This window comes from Periplaneta americana, chromosome 7 (assembly GCF_040183065.1).
Source record: "Periplaneta americana isolate PAMFEO1 chromosome 7, P.americana_PAMFEO1_priV1, whole genome shotgun sequence".
Lineage (NCBI taxonomy): Eukaryota > Metazoa > Arthropoda > Insecta > Blattodea > Blattidae > Periplaneta > Periplaneta americana.
Window position 1 is genome coordinate 58,720,398 of NC_091123.1, and position 17,355 is coordinate 58,737,752.

General features: G+C 35.1%; 1 protein-coding gene across 1 annotated transcript in view; it reads right to left on the reverse strand.

Annotated features, from left to right (window-relative positions):
• Positions 1 to 1,602: 1,602 nt before the first annotated feature.
• LOC138702768 (cilia- and flagella-associated protein 61-like) overlaps positions 1,603 to 17,355 on the reverse strand; it is a 29,070-nt gene continuing 13,317 nt past the window's right edge. The window contains exons 7-13 of the mRNA XM_069830069.1: positions 16,794 to 16,995; positions 14,554 to 14,723; positions 11,107 to 11,295; positions 9,803 to 9,910; positions 8,160 to 8,357; positions 5,220 to 5,282; positions 1,603 to 2,064 (exon numbers count right to left, since the gene is read on the reverse strand). Of these exons, the coding sequence (XP_069686170.1) occupies positions 1,786 to 2,064; positions 5,220 to 5,282; positions 8,160 to 8,357; positions 9,803 to 9,910; positions 11,107 to 11,295; positions 14,554 to 14,723; positions 16,794 to 16,995 (1,209 nt within the window). The 3' untranslated portion in view covers positions 1,603 to 1,785. The remainder of the gene's footprint in view (positions 2,065 to 5,219; positions 5,283 to 8,159; positions 8,358 to 9,802; positions 9,911 to 11,106; positions 11,296 to 14,553; positions 14,724 to 16,793; positions 16,996 to 17,355) is intronic.

The window sequence follows — 17,355 nt, forward strand, 5'->3', positions numbered from 1 at the left end:
GTATTGAGTTTGTTCTGTTACCCAAAATTGAGTTCCGTTTCCTATTCCCTCCCAGTCATCATCATTTAAGGATTTATAGGATGGAAATTTCTTTATAATCGAAAAAATTAAAAAAGAGTAGTTTATTGTACTGCAGAAGATATTTCTACATTATCAAGATATTCTCTATAAGGTGCCATTTAAAAGAAACCGGATTAGGCCAATAAAATTTTAAACATTTACCTAATTTTAAATTTGTCCTCCATCCCTTTCGAAGTAGTCCTCTCTTGTATTGATAAAGTGATCCCATCATTTCTGCCATGCCTCAGATGCTTCCTGAAAGTCCTTGTCTCGAACTATGTGCTGCATCTGTTGCAGTTATTCTGGATCTTTTCAACAGTCTCAAAACACTGCACCTTGATCATCAGTCTATTTTTTGGAAACAGAAAGAAGTCACTAAATCTAGCAAGTACAGAAAATCCAGAATAACTGTCATCAAGAGTGCCCGCAGGATCCAATTTCAGTAGTAGCAAGATGGTTCGAAAATTAGAGGAAAGTGTGCTTAAATGCAACAGGCTCATGCCAGTCATTCATAGAAGTGGAATGCTACTGGGAAACCAGGAAGAATATATATATATATATATATATATATATATATATATATATAACCAGTGCAAAAACATAGTCATCCTGTCTGACTCCAAAGCTGCAATCCAGTCCATCAGCTCAACTACATCCCCTAAAATGGAAAAAGTAAAAGAAATTCATTGCATGGTAAAACAAATTCAAATGCTAAATAAAAAAGTGATCTTCCAATGGATCCCGGCCCACTGCAGACTGAACGGTAACGAGAAAGCAGATGTGTTAGCAAAGAAAGGAACTTATATCAACTTAAAAACAAATTTCAAGTTCCATATGAATCAACAAAGCAAGTCATAAAAAGAATAAGTTACAGCGAACAGGCAAAACATCAAAATTCAAAATGGAAAGAATCATTCAAAGATCCAAAACTAATTCCTAATCTACTCGAAAATCTGCCGTGGCCATGTTTAGATTGATTACTGGTCATGATTGCCTCAGTAAACACCTCCATCGTATTGGAGTACTGAATTCACCTAAATGCTTACTGTGCACCAGAGAAGAGGACTTGGAGATGGAGCACCTGGCTAATTGTGAAACTCTTAGGACATTTGTGGACCTTCCATCAAAATATTGGGAAGCAAGAAGGATGATGACTTCATTGTTAAATCCAGAGCATTAGATACACACACACACACACACACACACACACATATATATATATATATATATATATATTTATTTATTACTGTTTTTTATTGTTTTATTGTTTGTTCACTTGTTTTCTTTGTGGGTTAATGATTACCAGATAAATAATAATATAATTAGGGCCTACACCTGAAAATAAATAAATAAATAAATACAGTACTGATATAGCCGTAAATAATTCCCCCCCCCCCCCCACAAATCCATTTCTAAGAATATACACTGCAGAGAATTATCACCCCTGACAGTGTATTTATGTAAACAGAGGTAGGGATTTTATCTGCAGTGGAAGAGGGGGGGGGGAATCTCATTCCTCTAAAAATTACATCTGTAACTGTGTTTTAAGTCACTAAAATTCGGGGTTCTCAAATACACAGCGATATACGGGTATTATTGTATTTCAATTCTTTTACACTTCTATTTTACATACCATCTTTTATATATAAATTTTATATTAGTGTCTTACATAAGTTGTTACACAGAGGACTAAAGATTTCTTATTTTCAGCATGAGAGTTATTTCTTAGTTGTTTTCATTATCAACTTCATCTTTAATAGTACTGCTACTGCTGTTATTAGAATCACTGCTACATAAGCTCTCAGATGAATTGCCAGGTTCGGGCTCCATAAAGAGAGGAGAGCTTTTATTATCTTGTAAGAGAATTTTAACTCTCTCTGGGATGGCATACATAGAAAGATGATAAGAATTGTCCACTAAGAATTCCAACAAGGCATCTTTAATCATCTTCTCATACTGTGTTTTGTAGCAATTTTTGTACTCTTCTAGCTCCGTATGATTCACCTGTGAAGCAAAAGCGCAATATACTGGTACATTCTTCAGTTCTGTTAATCCTTGACGCATTATCCAGATAATTTCAATGTTAGCTACTAACTTCTTTTTGAAGTAACTACTGAAGCTTTCCTGGCGACGTGATAATTCGAAATTTTCTCGGGCTTCCAGCCAGGTCATAAGTTGATGGATCACTAACTTATGACCTGGCTGGAAGCCCGAGAAAATTTCGAATTAGCTTCTTTTTGTATATTACTGAATGACCACAAAAAAATACATCATCATACTGGTATTTACGGGTAATTTAACTTCTAATTTGGATGCTAAGAAGTGATCATTGGTGTAAAAATAAGACCATACGTGCAGTATGAACATTTGTACCAGCAATAAATGTGAAATTAAAAGGAGTTCAGTACAGGCAGTGTACAAGATGAACTTCTCATACAAGCACAGTGATTAATAAAAAATAACAGGGGATTTAATGATTGTATGAAACGTCTATATCAGTTGTCGAATTTAATAATAAAATACAATGTAATTTAATTCTGTACTGTACCAACAGTGTACCCAGTATTTTGATATTCATGTATATACATAGTACCATTACACCATATACGCTATATTTCCACAACAATAGTCATGGAAATATTGAGTAGGCTATATGGGTTTTGTATACTTATTATACATGAATATGAAATGAAATGAAATTCATTACAGTACAGTGTTAAAGAAAGTAGACATTGTATTTTAATGTTGCATTTATTATTAATTTGATTCTTGATTTGATGTTTTCCACACAGTAGTAATGAAAAACTGAGTAGCCTATATAAACACGGGTACAATACAGTACAATGTTAAAGAAAGTGGATATTGTATTTTATTGCCTCAATTCAAGTATAGATGTTTCATGCAAATGAATGAATACAAGCACAAGAATGGGGGAAATGGGAGGAGAAATATACGCTAAATTGGGGCTGAAAGGAAGTATCTATGTGAGCTCCAAACCTGTTGCCCACTTGCCTCACTCCGATTTTCACCATTCCGTAAGAAGGAAAATTATAGAATTTTTAAGGGGAAAGTCGAAATGGAGGTAACCTAATTGCTATCGTATCAGTGAGAGGGACGAAACATAACAGGGCAGAATCGTCGAAGTCGTTAAAAGTATGGGCAGCAAAGTGGAGAGAGGAGGTGCCACAGTCCTCGCAAAAGAAGGCATCTGAGTCCTTGCGCTGTGCAAGTGACGCTCGAGTAAACTTGGCCCTAGAATACCGAAGACTACATACGAAATCCAAAGGTTTTAATTTGGAAAACGCCGAATTTTTTTGTGTAGGGGCGAGATGTATGTCCGTGGGAGACTAGCCGGTTGGATATGAGACGATTCTAATAAAATCCTAATCGATTCTGTGGGCATACTGTGGGGAATAGTGTATCTATTCATCTTACTAAAGGAGAAAGGAAAGTGTATCCTTAGCTTCGAGATTTGTTGGGGTTGGGGTGTAACCTATATACATAGGCCTATATAAAGAATGAAATATGATCGAACAGTGAAACAAGCTATTAAAAAAAAAGTTGGTAGACAAGACATAGGGAGGCTCAAAACAAGTGGCTTGAATGAAGAAAGAGGCTACAAGCGTAAGCGTAACTCATGTAATAGGTAGGACGATCACTGTTTGTATTATGGTACCTTAAGGAAAAGTATTTTTTTTTGTCATACTGGAGGAAAATGATTAAAATAGAATTTCCATTTTTTCTACAGCACTATCGCTTTCGTCACCTATTCTGACAGCATTAATCGTGATTCCATTTTTTGAGGGCAGAAATGATGTGTCAAATTAAATATATAGAGTAAGTAGGCCTACAGCATAACCAACTTCGTATATATCATTGCAATCCACAGATGAACACTACACCACTATATATTAAAGTGAATAATACTAATCAAAGGCGATTATATACCATAAACAAATTTAAACACTCGTATTCTAAATTAGGCCACAAAATTATATATAGCCTTTCGCTTGTGGAGGTATGTATGTACAGCTGTACAGTTGACTCCCAATAATCCGCGATCTTTTTTTCGAGAGGGGGCGAAGTAACGCCATTTCCATTTTTACTCGATTTACGCTCTTTCCCTCCTGTCAAACTTCTCTCCTTTCCCTCCCAATTCCAACATCTTTTGACGCACATCGTGTGGGCCTGAGTCAGGAGCCAATCAGCTGAGGAGCGTGACAATCACGTCTGTTCCTATTCCTTGCGTCTTTTTCATTTGAAAAGTTTGTGTGCCGTTCGAAATTCATAGTATTTGTGGTAATAGTGTGCTTTCAAATTCAACGAAAAGGAAATATACAAGTCTGTCAATGAAAACAATCTTCTAAGAAGAAAAAATGACGGATTATTTTTGTTTAACTAAAGTGCGTTACGATATTTTGTAAAACTTGTGCTTCTTATTTTAAGATTCTATCCCACTGCAGTAGGTACGTACTGTACCGTACGTATAATATTAAAATGTTTTGCACTTGATTTTGAAGTGCATTTAGTAATTAAACCTGTCAGGTAACTTTTACTGAACTTTAAATAATAATAATAATAATAATAATAATAATAATAATAATAATAATAATAATAATAATAAATTTTGCGAATAGGCTAATTCGTGATTTTCGATATTTCGCGGTTCGTGCATTAATTATCGCGAATTATCGGGAGTCGACTGTATATAATGGTAAAATCCTTCATCTTTGTGCGTCCTGTCTATTAAAATCCACCCAATAGTACTGACATAACTTAATACCGGTACCGGTACCAAAGGAGTATCGGTACTGAAGCTATAGGGTATAGGCCTATAAAGGTCACAGCTTCTTACATTCAATTCTCTTATTAAAAATTGTTGTATGGCACGCAGTACTGGCAGCTTTCAACTTTTTAAAATTAACATTTCTATCATAGAATGTCAAAATTAACTGTACAATCGGCAGTAGATACGAAAAGCAAGTTGTGATTTCACGAAGAAGAAGGTGTCTGTAACAATACATCCCGAACTCGAGTGTTATTATTTATGACTTGAAACTCTTGGTGAGTTTCATAAAAAAATGCACTGGCTATTCTATACTGCACGTAATAAAAGAATGTCATAATTGTTAATACCTATGCATAATTAAAAAACTCACATTCTTCCAGTTGCTCAGTTTCAAATGCTTCGTGATCACATCCAACAATACTGCAGGTTTAGTCTGTAAATAACATTCAAAGTATTGTAATACTATATTTAAAACATTTTAATTAGAATGCATAATAGGTAGGCTTACTATTCAAATGTTGCATGAGTGAAAAGCTTTGTTTGTTACATTGCAATCTAAATCAAATCTTGTGATGAAATTAAAAGTTTCGTTACGTAACATTTTATTTCAAAAGAGGAGCATAAGTTTATGATTATAATTTTTCACGGTCTTACAAGACTGTGCATTTCTCATATAATTCGTATTTTGTGCTCTAGTAATTATTATGTTTACCGGTGTCATTAGATCTTACAGTAGGTTTGCGAATTCTATGCTGCACATATTTTAAGGTGTTTCAAATTAATTTCTCCATTGTGTTGCATAGGATACAGACGGTATATTGAATACTTCTTTTTTATATATAATCTGTGTAGATGGTTTCATTTCAGGATTTCTTATTATTTTCCATCATTTTCCTTTAATTTTGCTTTCTATTTATTTTCTCTGAGCCACCAGCGTGGCTCAGTCGGTTAAGGCGCTTGCCTGCCGGTCTGAAGTTGCGTTCGGGCGCGGGTTCGATCCCCGCTTGGGCTGATTACCTGGTTGGGTTTTTTCCGAGGTTTTCCCCAACCGTAATGTGAATGCAAGGTAATCTATGGCGAATCCTCGGCCTCATCTCGCCAAATATCATCTCGCTATCACCAATCTCATCGGTGCTAAATAACCTAGTAGTTGATACAGCGTCGTTAAATAACCAACTAAAATAAAAAATAAAATAAAATATTTTCTCTGGACTAAATGAAATTTATTGTGGATGCTTTGTTTTATAGAAAGAAAAGAAATTCTCTGGCTTCGTTTCTGTATTTCTTTTTGCCAAGGCATCTGCTATTTCATTTCAATGTATATTACAACGTGAAGGGAATCCATTGTAGGGAAAGATGGTCCACCTTGAGACAGGCAAATTTGTTAAATTTTTTTACATTAATTTTTGCAGTGGATATTGACATTTATTTGTGATTTTATGAACAATGTTCGATCGTTATTACATTTTATAATTAATCTTAAAAATTTGTGCTAATGATAATAATTTTCAGATTACAAGCTGACTTGTACAAAGTGACAAAATGTCTCGTAGTGGACCAAAGTGATCCACCTTGAGACAGTGACAGTTCCACAATGAGACACTTTATTTTCTGATGGATTAATATAATTATTATATCAAAGAAGTGACATATATGGCTTATACAAACATCAGATGAGTATAATATATAGCCTATGTAGTCACGTTATGTGTCAGGGAGTCAGTGAATGTTACCAGCAAACTCGATGCTTCCTTTTTGTCTGACCACAGGTTGGTGACTTTGGCAAAATCATTGAAAATTACATTAGATTTCTTTAAAGTAATACATACCGTAATATGAAAAATATAACACATAGTAAATGTTGTGCATGGTGCAAGAAGAATTTGTGCTTTCATCATTGCTTGAACAATTCACAATTTTGTTTCATTTATGTTCAGTGAGACTGTAGCGTCTATAGACAATCAGAAGGGGTGGAAGAATAGAATAAGAGAAATGAAGAAGGGATAGTGACAGGTTCTAAGAAAGACGAACCTATATTGTACTTGTATATTTATTGTAAAATATACTGTTATAGGTTTAATTTGTGAGACAATTTAACATATCATACCAATTTAATGTACGGTACTAGGAGTTTATTTAATTCCATGAAATCAGTTCATAATTTGTTCGTAATGATAGATTCTATTTAATGCTGCTGTTTACGAACGTTGAGTTGCAGCCTTGTTTCTCCCTAATCTCTGTCACACATTGCACTCAAAAGACTCCACAACTACTAGATTCACATGGATTCATAGCGATATTCGAAACATCGTTTTAATGCCTTGCATATTATTTTCGCAACTTTTTTTTGGCACAACATCTTATAGTAATAAGAAGTATCAGTGTGCAAAATATGAAGGTCCTATGCAACTTTTCAGTGTTGACAGTTCCCTTGTGAGAGTAGAGTAAAAATAATACTGGTAACAATGATAATGCTATTTGATGAACAGCAATTCTTTCTTTGGTTAGGTATATTTTTTTTTTTTTTAGGAAATGTGGTGAAATCCTAATGTAGATAATATTTTTTTTTATTATTGGGTTATTTTACGATGCTGTATCAACATCTAGGATATTTAGTGTCTGAATGAAATGAAGGTGATAATGCCAGTGAAATGAGTCCAGGGTCCAGCACCGAAAGTTATCCAGCATTTGCTCGTATTGGGTTGAGGGAAAACCCTGGAAAAATCCTCAGGCCACCTGGTTTTGCGGCCAGACGCGCTGACCGTTACTCCACAGGTGTGGACTGTAGACAGTAAGATACCAGTATTGCCTGAGCTTCTTTTTCATGTAACGATGTAGAAGAACATTAAATGAGCTTATTGTTGATGGCTCAGATATTATTAAAATATATTTTAATATCACCCTATAACATCAAGCATTGATTATGTATTGTAATAAGTAATACGTAAACGAAAAGTATTCAGAAAGAAATAAACTTCTAGGTGGCACTGGCAGTGGTGATAGTGATTAACTTCTATTGGCCCGGCACCCAGCTACTGCTCAATCAATTAACTTAAACGGGAGTTTCTCATCACAGAGGCAATTTTGTAGTCCTGCCAGGCTATGTGGATTTGTGATAGACAAAGGTGCGAAGAGGCAGAGTACCATATCCCTTAGTAGTTCTGTACCACTTGACAGTTCTCATTATGTAGTTTTTCTCTTACTACCTTAGTATTGTCTTATAACTTGTGTAGGGCCTACTTGAGAACAGCACTAAATGAAGAATTACTGTTACAATTACTGTATATACCCGGTAACTTTTCTTATGTACCTCAGATTCAGCAGAGAGAATTTTATTATTCTTTAGAACCAAATCCTTGAAATGATCATGGATTATAGCGTAACACCAAGGTTCACGGAAATATGAATAAAAATCGTTTATATAACCATGTTTGAAGCGCAAAACCATGTTATTAAGCATCTGTTGGTGGACTCCATACAATGTAGATATGTTATCGACATCAATTTCCTGTAAAAGAAAAGAAAATATTTAGTGTATTAATACTGAGTACAAAATGAAAGTTGTGGTATTATATATTCTTATTCACAGAGTTTCCTTTTCTTGCTGGAAACAGTTAAAGTTCAGTGTGAAAATGACGTCTGTGCAGAAAGAAAAAGCACACTACATTTTGTAATATCAGGAGAAGAGGTCGCTCATTACAGTTCAACAACACTTCCTGAGGAGTGTGGACGAAATACACAGAGTTGGAGACCAGAGAAGAAGTGGTAGACTTGGAGTGACTGAGGAGACTTTTGATGCTGTATGCAAACTTCTGAATGTAGTCTGAAAATATCGAAGCATCATACCTCAACTTGCTGTATCTCGGAGTACTATGGTTAAACTTTACACAAGCAGTTACTGTTTATGCGTAGGCCTACCAAGTGCAAATCATAGAAGCTTTGTTGCCATATGGCCATTCCTGATGTTCTCTATTTGCTGTAGGGCAGGGCATCAGGAGCAATTCCATACTCTAAACGGGGATGCTTATATTCATCCATCACGGCATCAACACTGTGCGGTGCTCTGTGGTGAAGAAAGGGATGGAAGAGAAGTGAGAGAGTAGAATTTGCTCTTGGTGCCCAGCCCTGCTGTAGGCATTTTGGAAGGACAACACAATGACTATCTACCTTAAGCAAGTTTATTTTCCTGATGAGGCAATCTTTTACACCTCAAGAGTAAACAGACACAAAGTTCGGATTTGGGGGTCGGAAAGTCATGTAAGTTGTTAAAGCATGTGAGGGACAGCCTAAAATTCAATATTTGATATGGCTTAATGCACAACAAGGTTATTGGACTTCTCTTTTTACCAAGCCCACCATTACAACATGAGTTTACAAGGATGTGTTGGAGCTTTACATTGCAACACAATTAGGGGAATAGCAGCCATAGATAGTGTTTTAACGAGATTGTGCACCACCACACTGGATTGTATATGTTCTTCAGTTCTTGGATAAAATCTTTCCAAACAGATCGCAAAGGACAGTCCAACACCATGGCTATCACGTTCACCAGACATAACCTCTCTCGACTGTACTCAAAAGGACAGTGTACCAGTACCTGTACAGTTCGCCAGTTCCTGATGTTGAAACTCTGAAGGCCTGAATAAGGGATGGTATAGCGACAGTGGCTGAAGAGATGTTGGCGAAAACACAGTGTGGAACTAAGTATCGATTAGATGTTCTACAGGCAACAAATTGAGCAATGTTAAAATGTATACCGATGAAAACTATGCAGAGTTTAAGTACAATTTTCTGAAAACCGCATCCCTTTACCTAGCGTAGTTTTTCAGTAGCCTACTTAATCAATGTTTATAATGAGGGAAAGACTTTGTGTTCACCTTGTATGTAGACCTAACTTAAAATTACGGTATTATTGAATCAATCCTATACCGGTACTGTTACAGAAACACTTACATTTTTTGTGTAGCATGTTATTGTTTCAATCCTCTCAGAAGGGTTGAGATGTATCCTGAAGTAATCGTACTTAATGCATTTGCAGTCACCAGTTACTAAAGCAACTCCCTGTTAAAATTAATACAAGAAAAATTAAGTGATCCATCCAGGTAATCAGCCCAAGTGGGAATCAAATCCACGCCCGAATTCAGCTCCGGATCAGCAGGCAAAGGCACCTCCCGACTGAGCTACACCAGTGGACTTTACAAGCTTAGTAGCATATTTTTCATGTGAATAATTGAGGCAGTAGCCGCAAAATGGGTCCATAGGTCTGTAGGTCCTTTTTCAGGAGAATGTTTAATACGATTCTCCATTTTAAAATATACTTGCTTGCGTAGTTTCGTTTCAATATCTTGTAAATAGAGGGCAGGGTAGCTAATTGAATGAACCCATGCACCCTTGCGTAGTTGTAGAACTCAGCAAACATCAATGAAGATGATACTCAAAGTGAGTGTGAGTCCATCTAAGATGTGGACTAAAGTGTAAACTGCACTCTGAAGCTGAAGATAAACTTTTAAGTGATTGTGAATTCATTCTAAATTAATACTAAATAACATGTAATCTGTACCCAACAGATAATCTTGATTTTTCACGTATTCGGTACAATTTTTGACGTAACTGTGTGATATATGTAAGAAATATAATTTTACTAAAATGATTATGAACTTGTAAACCTCTGTAATGTGTGCTGGTCATTGCTGATGTCTAATTTCTGCTAAAATATAATCATATTGAAAGTATTTTGATAAAGTAAACTTGTTCTCTGGAAAAAGGGCCTATAAAATGTTCCAGTAAAATATATACAGTGCTTTTGTAGCTCGGCCGGACCGGAATAAGACTAGAACCTTAGGTCAGGTCACCAGTCCACAGCCCATAGAAAGTCTTATGAGAGCTTTGTATTGTACCCACTTCTAAAATATCTGGTTATTAGTTTTATATTAGAATGACATATAATAGGCTACATGTCAAGAAGTGTATTCTACGGAAAGGTCAGGCCGAGCTACGAACACACTGTATATTTATAACACTATTAAAGTCAGACTGTAATATTTAACAAAACCTTGTAGACAAATATTATTGTAACATTATGCAAATTGTTATTTTGATAAAAGTGCATTCAAATCGCAATTACATAAAAATAAATCTTTCAATCATTGTTTTCTCGAAACATGACTTTTGCTTATGAGCCCTTTTTCCAACTACTGCCTCAATTTATAGATTATCAGGTTTGTAAGTGGAGTTGAACATAACTAGTAATAACTCACATAATCATCTTGGTACATTGCAGCCTCTAAGGGGACAACAATACCAGGCTTATGAATTTTGAGATAGTGCATGTTTCCTGGAAGTATACAGGACTTTATGATTGGCTTTTCAAATAATGGCGGTATCTCTTCATTTGCAGCACTGGCTTCAACTGTTGGATCCCACATCTGTAGCATCTGTTTTCCCAGCTGTTTCAAAAGTAAAAAAAAGATGATACGGTAAGAATATTCAAATTGCTTCAACTTCTGATTGAAAGGAATATTTCAAGAATATTATAGATATATTAATTTGTCCTACAGAATTTATCTGTGATATTGACACTTAATATTTTAGGAGAATTCGGCGTAGCTCAGTGGTCAGAGCACTTGGTACGTAGAACCAAGGACCCGGGTTTGATCCCCGGCGCCGGAGAGAATTTTTCTCCTAAAATATTAAGTGTCAATATCACAGATAAATTCTGTAGGACAAATTAATATATCTATAATATCCTTTTAGCTAGCAGTGCATAATAACTGCGGATTCCCGGCCAACAAGTCACTCAGCTGAGTGCGCTCCTAGTATAATGGCAGTTGACATTGGATACACGTCAACATATATATGCCTAACTTGGAGTCAGGCCACAAAGGGAAACATCGAAGGAGGAAAGTTTGATCTGGTGCTGTGGATTGAATTCGGCGTAGCTCAGTGGTCAGAGCGCTTGGTACGTAGAACCAAGGACCCGGGGTCGATCCCCGGTGCTGGAGCTAATTTTTCTCCTAAAATATTAATATTTCAAGAAGTTCCTTATTACATGCGTTTTTAAAAACAAACCAACTACTAAGTAATGGATTCGTATTTCACTGATACCATAAGTTAAATGACTTCAAATATTTCAGTGTTGTTACCAATTCATTTGCAATTCTCCTGAACTCACTACTTGTTTGTGAAGTACTGGTACTGGATATCGATCTCTGGCAGATCACAAATCATGTGATTCGCATTTTAAGGGAATTCAGAATGTTCTATCCCTGTAATGTTAAATTATACACAATTTCTTCAGCTTCTATCAAACATAGTAGGCTATAATGCAGTTTTTACCACATGTACTTTTTTCACTGTTCTCAGTTTTAACACAGGGTTTCCTCTGATATCCATTATTTTGAAAAAAAAAAAAAAAAAAAGGAAAGAAAGAAAGAAATCATAAACCCAATGGTTTTCTTTTCAATTTGCAGTTTTTGTTTAAAAATATATCTCACATAATTTAAACCGGAAAAAAAATTAAATCCGTGATGGGACAGCCAATGAAGGGCCAAGCCCTACCAGCTGACTGCTGGTCTCACATCCATATGCCTCAGCAGAGGTGAACGATCATCCAACTGAGGTATCGTGTAGTTAGTTCAATGATTCTCCTACCATTATAACTGGTTTCCATAACTGCATGCTGCTACCTATCGTGCTCCCAAATTCATCACAATCTTGGGTGGCCACTGGCCCAAAACACTGGCCAAAATTTCATGAGAAAATTTCATATGCGAGTCCTAGGCATGATGTCTTAGATCACGACACCATGGCACAAAATTAGAATAAGTTAAATTAGAGAAAAATAATGTTAGAATATCTGATGAAAATAGTAGGTTCCTTCTCATAGTAAATGCTGAGAAAATGGGTCTTGAAGTGGAGTACATTTAACATTATAAGAATAGGGCATTCTGTACCCTCTTAAAGCTGAATACGAAAAGTTCAAATGCGAGAAATGAGGCTTATAGTGGTCTTGAAATTCATGTGTCAAGAAAATTATAATTTTGTTTGTAAAGTTACTGTACCGGTACCTACACAATGGTAGTTTCATTTAACTTAAAATCTAGTTGAAGGAAGATGAAGTAATTGAAGGTGATGTTTGTTTGATTTCATAAATAACTAGTAAGTTACTTTAAAATGTATTCTGAAATGTTACTTTCTGAATCTCTAATGTTTTGAAATTACTACTTCAGTTCAGAAATACAATTATTAAATAATAAAATGTAAACAAATAGGCCTACTAATTAGTAGACTTTCGATTTTATTTCACATCAATAAACTACCGGTAGGTATGCAGAATAATATTCGTAAGAACTTTTGAATATCTGGTAAAACAGTTGTTTCGTCACCAGTAGCTTCAAATATAGTCGTTCAGACGTTTAATTGGTTACATCTATAAAGCAGAATTCATTACTCCCAAATAACACTGACTACTTTATAGATGCATGGAGCTTTACTGCTGGTGTTTGGCCTGGAAGTATAAATATTAAGCAGACGGTACAGATGTAATTTTTAGAAATTTTCTTACGATATTTATCGGTAAAATATAGTTAGTTTGCGTTATATGATCAAAACTAAATGTGACATGGTTTTATTTTCCCTCGAGGGTCGTTTTTTTATCTGAAAAACTCATCACCCTTGTCTGATACTTGAGTCCAGAGACAAGCATGTTGTTCACTATAATTACAGAGACCTCTGTATCTCACAAGGGAAACTTTCCTTCGTAATGCAGTTCCCTAACCAAATCTATTTTGGTATAGGAGCAAGAAAGAGGCGTAATATCAAATTTATATTGGCAACAATCAATTTGGGAGTAAGTAGTTTGGTAAGAAAATATGTAATGGGTTGTTTGATTAAAACAAGATTAATTTATAAACAATCCAGGAACATCAAATATTTACTTGAACGAATCTTATTCTCGAAGCAATTAACTAATCAAGACCAATGTATTATCCAAGTAAAGCTGTGTTTGTAATTAATCAGTATATCTAACAAAAGTAATAATGCTACAATATTCCTCCTACTCTTCATTTGTTTCATTCGAATTCATCATGTTTCCTTTTCTAGTCATTTTCTCCTCTTATTGTCATTCTTTATTTATTTATTTATTTATTTTACCAATCATAAGAAAACTTTATTATACAATTATGTCATTCTTTGATGATGAAAATTATATCTGGTGCTATTTTTTGCTCCTCGACAGATGGATAAGACCCACGCATATATAGTCCACCCACATGAGCTCATTATGCTACCTCTTGAATTGAATTTTGATGTATGCCTTAGGCGATAAATAGCTGGTAATTTTTTTGTCTGGAGGCCTCTCATTGGCATGGTTCTTTTATGTACCCTACCATAAATCTACGACTTAGGCCTTTTGGCTTTACTTACCTTCTGGAGGAAGCCTTACTATTTATTTTTATCCACCTTAAAAATCCATCACTTTCTACTAAATTCGGGTCCAATGACAAAGACGACTTTTTGTCCTTTATCGATGAGGTTTAGTTTGGTTGGATAATCTATTAGGCCTACTAGTTTTGGAAGATACTCTTTTCAATAATTGTTGAGAAAAGAATAAAATAGTCGTTGGGTTATTAATTCACTACATATAATTAGTAATGAACACTGGTTGCTACGAGTTAAATCTTCCTGACTTAATTATACCTTACCTTTGCTCCAATTTCTATCGAATTGTAGTAACAGTGACTGTATCTGCCTGCATAGTATCGGCGAGCATATTTAGTAAGTGGACCAGCTGCATAAATATATTTATCTCCAGCATTGAAATTGGCATCTATCACTAGGCGACCATCAAACACTAGCTGTCCTTTTTCCAGAGCTGTGTTTTAAAACAGTATAAATTTATTAATAAAACCATGACAGTAGATTTTCTTCTGACACACCAAATAATGTATGTACTTGTAATGAAATCTAATGATCAGCTTTTCAAAGAAAAATTGGTACAATAAACAGTTTGTATGTGATAAGTAGTGTAAAAGAGTGCCTGATTAATAACAGACTGGAAAAAATACCGGTACCTGCCATATCAGGTACCTGGTTACATGATGTTTCCAATAAGGAACTAAAATTATTTGTCAAAAATAGCAACACCTATTCCACTTTTGATCTATTACGACTTCACTGTTAAGTGCCTAGACATTAGACCAATAACCAACAACATATTCATTTGGTTGATAGGCTTGTTACAAAAATGTCGTCACTTTGACAGTGTTAAATACAATATCTGATATGGACCTGTACAGAGGAATTCATTACTCCAACGGTAAATGATAGGTGAGGATGATCACTGGTAAAAATTAATTTTGACGTGGGTGAGAAATTGTTTATTTATTTTTAATGGAGTCATTTCATACAGCACAAAGTTTTCTAAGTTCCCTTAAATCCATATTAAGGATTTTTATTGTCCTTAAAAATCTATCTCCTGTACTTACTTACTTACTTACAAATGGCTTTTGAGGAACCCGAAGGTTCATTGCCGCCCTCACATAAGCCCGCCAGCGGTCCCTATCCTGTGCAAGATTAATCCAGTCTCTATCATCATACCCCACCTCCCTCAAATCCATTTTAATATTATCCTCCCATCTACGTCTCGGCCTCCCTAAAGGTCTTTTTCCCTCCGGTCTCCCAACTAACACTCTATATGCATTTCTGGATTCGCCCATACGTGCTACATGCCCTGCCCATCTCAAACGTCTGGATTTTAAGTTCCTAATTATGTCAGGTGAAGAATACAATGCGTGCAGTTCTGTGTTGTGTAACTTTCTCCATTCTCCTGTAACTTCATCCCGCTTAGCCCCAAATATTTTCCTAAGCACCTTATTCTCAAACACCATTAACCTATGTTCCTCTCTCAGAGTGAGAGTCCAAGTTTCACAACCATATAGAAGAACCGGTAATATAACTGTTTTATAAATTCTAACTTTCAGATTTTTGGACAGCAGACTGGATGATAAGAGCTTCTCTATCTCCTGTAGACCCAATAATTGCCTCTCTTGGCGTATTGATGATGAGTTATAGCACACTATCGTGGTGCTGAAGGTGACTGAAGTGTTTAGAGTCGTGCACAACCAGTTACGAAAAGTAAAAATTATTGCTATTGAATGCCTGGCACTATAGTCAGTATGCAAAGCTCTCCCATCTCGCGGAGTGTCTCAGGGTGGTTTATCGAATATTCGAGTTGTTTCTCATTCTTTGTGGGTGGACGGCAAAGGCAGACCACATTGAACTATGCAGGAGTTACAAGAACCCTTGCAAGGACGCGTTTATCATCGTGTAGGCCTAACATTTAATTCATAATTCTTCCTCTCTCAGTACATTCAATGAATCAATCATCCATCGATTCATCCATCATCCATTCATCGACTCATTGATTCATTCATATACTGATTAATTAATTATTCATTAATGTATGGATTGAGTGATTAATTCATTAGTTGGTTCACTCTTAGGTTCATTGATTGATTCATTCATCCAATTTAGGTATTACAGCTGAGTACCTTCAAGGGCAACAACATGCTTCATAAGATTATACATACGCTTACCAGAAGATCATCAAGCTTACTTCTATTTATTAATTTTGTAGAACACCTTTTGCGGTTATATTTTCCAAATTTGAATCCGAAATGTCAATATTAATATGACTTATAAATTTTAATAATAAAATGTACGGATGATTAATAATATAAATACTTCAGTAGTGCAAGAAAATGATTATGTTTGTCTTATGCCGTGCTTTAAGATGATGGTATATGCTCTGAGATAGTGTGCATAGGTTTTTATCAATCTTAAAAGTTCTTCTAATTTTTCCTTGAGCTGAATGTCGAGACTGTCCCTTATCAGAATTCTGAAGACCTGGAAAACCTTGAAATTATAGTCATTCTTTACTTACCTAGGAAGATATGTTTAGATATGTTCTTATTTCCATAATAAAACATACATGCAACATCAATATTGATTGATTTAGTCTTTGATTCAAATCTGGCACTAGTAATTTTATGTTCATTGCGGTTAAACTTCCAATCAATGAAGAAATATCCAGAATATATTTCCACCATATTTTTCTTCAAGGATTCCATAACAGCTTCATCTACCTGTCAAATTTAAGTTACCAATCTTGATTTGCTGTTATATAGAAAATTAGAAATGGAGATCATACACTAAATACAATACCAGTATTACAAAATCAGTCTATAATTACACATAAGAAATATTTTACTTATTCCATATGGAGGTCCAGGATGATTAAAAAGAGACAGCAATGTCCGAGGCATATAATCTTTTGATGATGATGATGATGATGATGATGATGATGATGATGATGATGATGATGATGATAGTGATGATGACGATGACGAGGGTGACGACTATGACATCATTATTATTACCGGTATTATTATTATTATTATTATTATTATTATTATTATTATTATTATTATTATTATCATTATTAA